Here is a 6,501-nt window from a genome sequence, read left to right as displayed (position 1 = left end):
AGCACAAATAATGACATTAAAATAGTTGCATTATATCATTTTCTTTAGGTCTTAAATATTTATTTCATTCTCTTCATTGTTATCTATTTGTTTTTCCTTTAATTAATTTAATTTAATTTTGATTATATTTCGTTGACAAGATCAGATAATCCAAAAATCAGACGTACAATTCTGAGCCGTAGATTTTCTGTTTATGTTGCTGCAAATCTGTACATTGACGTAAAAAAGCAGGTTTTATGACCACGGTACACACGTGTGACTTTTACCGAAGTGGGACCCGCTTGATCTGCAAACATCATGCCACGTCACGATGACCTCATGAAGCTTTCCACATCTCCAGCCGTCCAAGTGTGAAATGCTTCGCTCATAGCCGTCCATCGAAGCTATAGAGTCAACGACGTTGACAAGTGGTGCATCATACGCGCCGCTCAATGCGTGTTAAGAATAAATTCACTTTACTTTAGTTTGCATATAATAGTTTATAATAGGGTAAATTACACCCACACCCCTGAGGTATGCTTAAATAACTTTAAGGTCCATGTGGTATCGATAATTATACTCACCCCCTTGAAACGTAGTTATAAATTCTAATGAGATAATGCATTGGATACGTTATTACGATAGTGTTCTAACGGACTATTGGTTTCAGGAAGTGGTGGAGATAACATAGAGTTATGGGGAGTTATGGGGTGACATAGCTCCCCCAATATTTTTTAAATCACCCATAACTCTTTGTTGTCTCCACCACTTCCTGAAACCAATAGTCCGTTAGAACACTATCGTATAACGTATCCAATGCATTATCTCATTAGAGTTTATAACTACGTTTCAAGGGGGTGAGTGTAATTATCGATACCACGTGGACCTTAAAGTTATTTAAGCATACCTCAGGGGTATGAGTGTAATTTACCCTTTAAAATATTATGTGTTTATTATCTATGTTTCATTACTATTTAATTGAATTTCTCCATAAATATTGACCAAACTATGGAAAATAAAGTTAATTATGTTTTATACATTAAAAGATATTAATAGAACTATAGAAGGGTGAATAATCACAATTAGCGAACTTTCCGATTTTTTTTTTAAGTGAAAAAACTCTATTTCGAACAACTTCTACAATTGGAATGATAATTTTTATTCCTAAATCGAAACTTTTGGCAATGGGGATTCAAAAATTTAAAATTCTTTTATCTACAAAATAAAATACACAACAATAGCGGTACTGCAAGCATAGTTTTTGGAAGACAAAAAGATCGAAACTTTTGAAATTATATTCTTAATCTCAAATTCGATCGAAATCTAATATGAATTTCAATTCCATCCGACCATAATTAAATATCAGAAATTGCAAATTTGTGAATTCGGAAATCAAAATCGGCGGAATTATGTATTTGTCGGTCAAATGAGTACATAATAATATAAGGGCAAATTACAATCATCCCTGATGTATGGTCAAATTACGAAAACCCCCATCTTGTTTGGGTAATTACAACTACTCATCAACTATAAATCTTCTTACACGTCCACCCTTGCAGTTCAAATTTAGTGGAATTTTCGAGATTATATGGAACTCCAATTCGAACTCCACATTTTGAAGCAAGATGATCATAATACGTATTTTTTGGCTTGTATATATCAGATTGTGGTGCATCAAAAACTCTATTTTTACACAAAACGATTACAATATAGCATATTCCATGTAATCTAGATGATTATGTTGAATTCGATACCATATAAATTTAGGTGTAAAGAAAAAATATAATTAATATAGTAGATATAATTATCCAAAAAGATAAATTTTTCATAAATTGACTGTACCTCAATATGCTGCTTGTAGTTTACCCATAGTATAATATGAACGGGAAAAAATAAAGAAAAATACTAATGCAGCCGCAAGAGAGTCGAGTGCATCACACGCATTAATTTCGAGAGTAGCACCACCCCACGTGGCTTGCCTCGAATTCTCCTTGTCGGCAAGTGGGCACCCAGCTTTTTGACCCCCCCACCCCCTTCATAAAAACGCGTGAACATTTTATAAACCCCCTTTGACATTTTCTAAAGTCAACCACCAAAATCACCAAAATCCCACCCCAACTCTCTCTCTCTAAATTCCTAGTGAGAGAAAACAATACTCCCACCACCATCCACTTTCTCTCTCTACAAAAGTCAGCGCCTTCTTTTTGTCTCTTCACAGCAAAGAACAGAAAAAGAAAAAAAAGAACAGAGGAAATGGAGGATGACTGGGATCTCCACGCGGTGGTCAGAAGCTGCACCTCCTCCACCACCACCACCACCACCGCCGCCGCCGCCGCCGCCGAACAAACACCTCGCACCCAACTTTTCAGCACCACCTCCGACCAAGATTGCAGTAGCTTACAAGATCTGCTGTTCGAGCCGAGAAGAGAGAATAATTCCTCAGAAGAGCTGCACGATCTCTGCAAACCCTTCTTCCCAAAAAAGACAATTAATTCAGAAAAAACATTATTTATTCCACCACAAAGATTATTACCGGTTTCACCACTCTCTGTTCTTGGTGGTTTGCAAGATCTATCTTTTGAGCAAGCTGTAGTTAAACAGCCACCTCCCAAAACACAGATTCATCACAAAAATCAGCTCTTTTCTGTTGTTAATGGCTCCAAACCTAGTTCTTCTCATCACCCCAATCCAAGGTCCAAGAAAAGGTGTGTGTGTGTGTGTGAAAAATTGATTCTTTTTTTTTTTTTTTTTTAATTTAATTACTGAAATTGACTTAAAAGGAAATAATGGGTTTGTGTTTAGATATGGATCTAATTTCTAATATTTAATAATGATTTTTTTTATTAACTTTATAATTATATCTATAGGTGTGTGTATGTGTGTGAAAATTGATTTTTAGTATTTTTTTTTTAAATGATTATTGAAATTGATTGAAAACAAAATAATGGGTTTGTGTTAATATATGGATCTAAATTCTAATTATTTAATAATAATAATTTTTTTTAATTAATTTTATGATTAAATATTTGCAGGAAGAACCCATTGAAGAAGGTTTGTCATGTATCTGCAGAGGGTTTATCTTCAGACATGTGGTCTTGGAGAAAATATGGCCAAAAACCAATCAAGGGCTCTCCTTATCCTAGGTTTGTTTCTTCTTCTTTTATTTAATTTCAAATAATTAATTCATTAATGATGTTAATTGGGGGGCTTGAAATTAATAAAATCAAACTACTGAATACTCGATTCAAGATTGTTCGTTAATAGCTCGTTTGAGCTTCGTTTATTCATATATATGTAATGAACAAGTTTAGAACATATATTTTCGTTTGATGAGTTAGAAAGATCGACATGAAACTGGAGTAGCTTGAAGTTAAGCTACTCAAGTTTAATTCGTGTTCGGCTTGACTCGACTCGATTTTTACATTACTTGATTTATTTAAGTGAGGTACATAAATAGGAATAAAGGGTTTATTTATTTTTATTTTGTTCAACATAATTCGTGCTCGGCTCGACTTGATTTGTTTACATTTTTAAGTACTAATAATGATTCTTGAATAAAGGGTGTATTTATTTATTCAACATAATTAATGATTAATTTATATTTGTGGAATTAAACAGGGGTTATTACAAATGCAGCACGTTAACAGGATGTATGGCAAGAAAGCAAGTGGAGCGTAATAAATCCGACCCGGGAATGTTCGTAATCACCTACACGGCGGAGCACAACCACCCGGTGCCTACCCACCGGAACTCGCTCGCCGGGAGCAGCCGCAACAAGCCCGCCGAGGCTCCCAACTCCGACGAACCCAAGAAAGCCTCTTCCTTGCCGGAAATGTTGGAGGGCGGCAGCCAGCCGGAGGAGGATTTTGCCGCCGGAGCGGATCTCGACGACGAAGACGACGACCTCAGCCCGTCGAATATGGCGTTGGACGACAGTTTCTTCGCGGGGTTGGATGATTTAGATGGGGAGGAAGGTGGGGAGTGCTTTAGTACTACCGATCGATTTCCGGCGAGTTTGCAGTTCCCTTGGCTTGCGAATAATGGAACCGCCGGTGGCGGCGCTGCCGCCGCCGCTGGAGGGGGTTGTTGACTTGGGTGGGGAATGATGCTTTTCGTGTGGCTCACTTCTCTTGCCATTTTGTAGTACAGAGACAACTTTTTTGTTCGGTTGAGAGTTGTAAAGAATCTTGAACTTTTTTTTTGTGAGTAACCTATACATTTAATTAAATCTCTAATCATAAAAGATCCTTGTAGAGGTAAAAGAAAAAAAGCATAGATGCGATTGGATTTGTTTATTTATTTATTAATTAATTAATTGGATGTGTGTTAATTAATGATCATAGTTAAATTTTTTTTTATTAGTTAATCTTTTATGTCACATTTTGATTAATGATTATGAATTATGATTCATTGCTTGGTAACTTTAACATTCCTATTTCTATGGGGTGCAACTTGTTGGTATGTCAGATTTGGGCCTGGTTATTTAGACGAGGTGTATTTGAACCTTACTAATCGCATTTTCACATATGTGTGTGAGATTATGTGTATATTGTTAAGTGTATATTTTTACACTTTATCGTATCTTTTTATTTGAGCTTTTGGTGTGTTTTAATGATAATTGGTGCTTAAAAAGTTGATTTATTGTATTTCAGGTATAAATTGAAGAATTGGAAAAGTATGGGGTCAAAACTGAAATTTTGGAGAAAATATGGGCCAAAAGTGAAAAAAAAACAGAATTCTGGAAAATCAAGGACCGCACGGCCGTGCGGATTTTAGGCATAAATCTCACACGGCCGTCCGGATGGGCGAAATAGCGCAGTGAAGGAATTTTAATTGCACAAGGAAACTGCCTTCTTCCCCAAGTTCTCCACCCTATATAAGACCAAGCCAAGCACACAATTAGGGATATCTTTTTACGCAATTTCAAGAGCAACAAAGCAATAACGAAGACGAAGAATTCGAAGACTCCAAGCAAAGATTTATCGTCTATGATTTATTCTATTTGCGTTTTTGATTTAATTATGAGTAGCTAAACTACTTATTTCTAGGATTTTATTTGGAACCCTATGTGGGATTTATGAACCCTTTTCTATGATTTTATGCAAGTTTTAATTCCGGATTATTTCTTCTACTTGTTTTATTAAGTGCATGAACTTGATCACCTTATGTGCTTTTATGTTATTGTTAATCGCATGAATCGGAAGATCGGGTTAATAATTAGAACTGTGGTAGAAGAGCCTTTGTGGTATTAACATAGGAATATAGTTAATCTCTTAGGTAACCATTATTGAGATTTGTGCTTAATGCTGTGTTCTAGAATTAATTGCATAGGAATATAGTAATTGAATCTAGAGTATTAGAATCGTAATACACGCGGAAGCGGGTTATGATTAAATTAGCATCTCAGGTTAATAATCCGCGTTAATTGCTTGCATAATTGAAGGAATTGGGGGAGTAATAATCACATAGGGGGAAGAATAAAATCCTAGGCTTGTCTACTTTGATTAAATCTTCGTTTTTAATTGCTTTCTTGTTTTTGCTTGTTTTTAATTTAGTTTAATTTAGTTTATTCTCTCAAAACTCGACTGTGTAGGGTGGGCTTGATAATAATTGGTAGAATTTAGCGTCTAGGATTAAGTAATTAAATATTCCCTGTGGGTTCGATATCCGGACTTAATTGTCCACTATATTACTTGTACGATACGTGCACTTGCGTGTAGGTTTTCGCCCAACATATATCTAAGTTTATTAAATTTATGCAGTGTAAATTACCAGGTGTAGTGTCTAATTTTTTGTCATATTTATGCTGTATCAAATTAAATTTCACGATAGATTAATAACTGATCGTCTCTTGTTTTTAGGAAAGATTTAAGGGTCCATTTGGATGGAGGGATTTGGGGAGGGATTTGATTTGGGGAATGGATTTGAAATGACTTCAATTTTGGAGTCATTTGAAATCCATCACTATTGCTCCAAAATCAACTAAAAAGGAGGGGTGGAGATTTGAAATCCATCTCCAAATCCCTCAATCCAAACAAGTCCGAGGGATTTGTTATTATGGATTTGAAATCTCTCCCCCAAATCCCTCCATCCAAATGCACCCTAATATCCTTCTACACATTAAGAATTGTGTGTGTTTCTATGTAAATATTTGTGAAGTTGTGCTCTCGAGCCCGAGCTCGAATTTAGACGAGTCCAATCTTAAAGTTCCAACTCTTTTAACTTGAAGTATTATTTTTGTTACTACTTATATTTATAATTAGAACGATTAAATTTAATTCGTAGATTTGATTAAACAACTACTCACAAAGCACACATACACATGGGTGCGTGTGATTATGTGTAGATCTACGGTTCAAATTCACCAAATATAAATAACCAGGTCTAACATCTGACTTCCGTAAATGGGCATGTAAATAATTAAGAATGACTCGAGCTAGATTAATCAATACTCGAGTTTCAGCATGTGTACATTGAGCCGGCCGGTTCACAAAGTCCAAATGAGCCCATTAATAAAATAGA

The 6,501-nt window shown here is 35.5% G+C and overlaps 1 protein-coding gene across 1 annotated transcript; it reads left to right on the top strand.

Annotated features, from left to right (window-relative positions):
* The first annotated feature begins 2,056 nt into the window (after positions 1-2,056).
* On the top strand, positions 2,057-4,171 carry LOC105960524 (WRKY transcription factor 22). Its single transcript, XM_012984711.2, has 3 exons — positions 2,057-2,684; positions 3,012-3,122; positions 3,598-4,171. The coding sequence occupies exons 1-3, from the start codon at positions 2,233-2,235 to the stop codon at positions 4,067-4,069; spliced, it is 1,035 nt and encodes a 344-aa protein (XP_012840165.2). The 5' UTR covers positions 2,057-2,232; the 3' UTR covers positions 4,070-4,171.
* The last annotated feature ends 2,330 nt before the right edge of the window (positions 4,172-6,501 follow it).

The sequence above is a fragment of the Erythranthe guttata genome, chromosome 14, assembly GCF_056151865.1.
Source record: "Erythranthe guttata isolate IM_541 chromosome 14, IM_541, whole genome shotgun sequence".
NCBI classification, from domain to species: Eukaryota; Viridiplantae; Streptophyta; class Magnoliopsida; order Lamiales; family Phrymaceae; genus Erythranthe; species Erythranthe guttata.
This window is presented reverse-complemented; position numbering and strand designations above follow the sequence as displayed.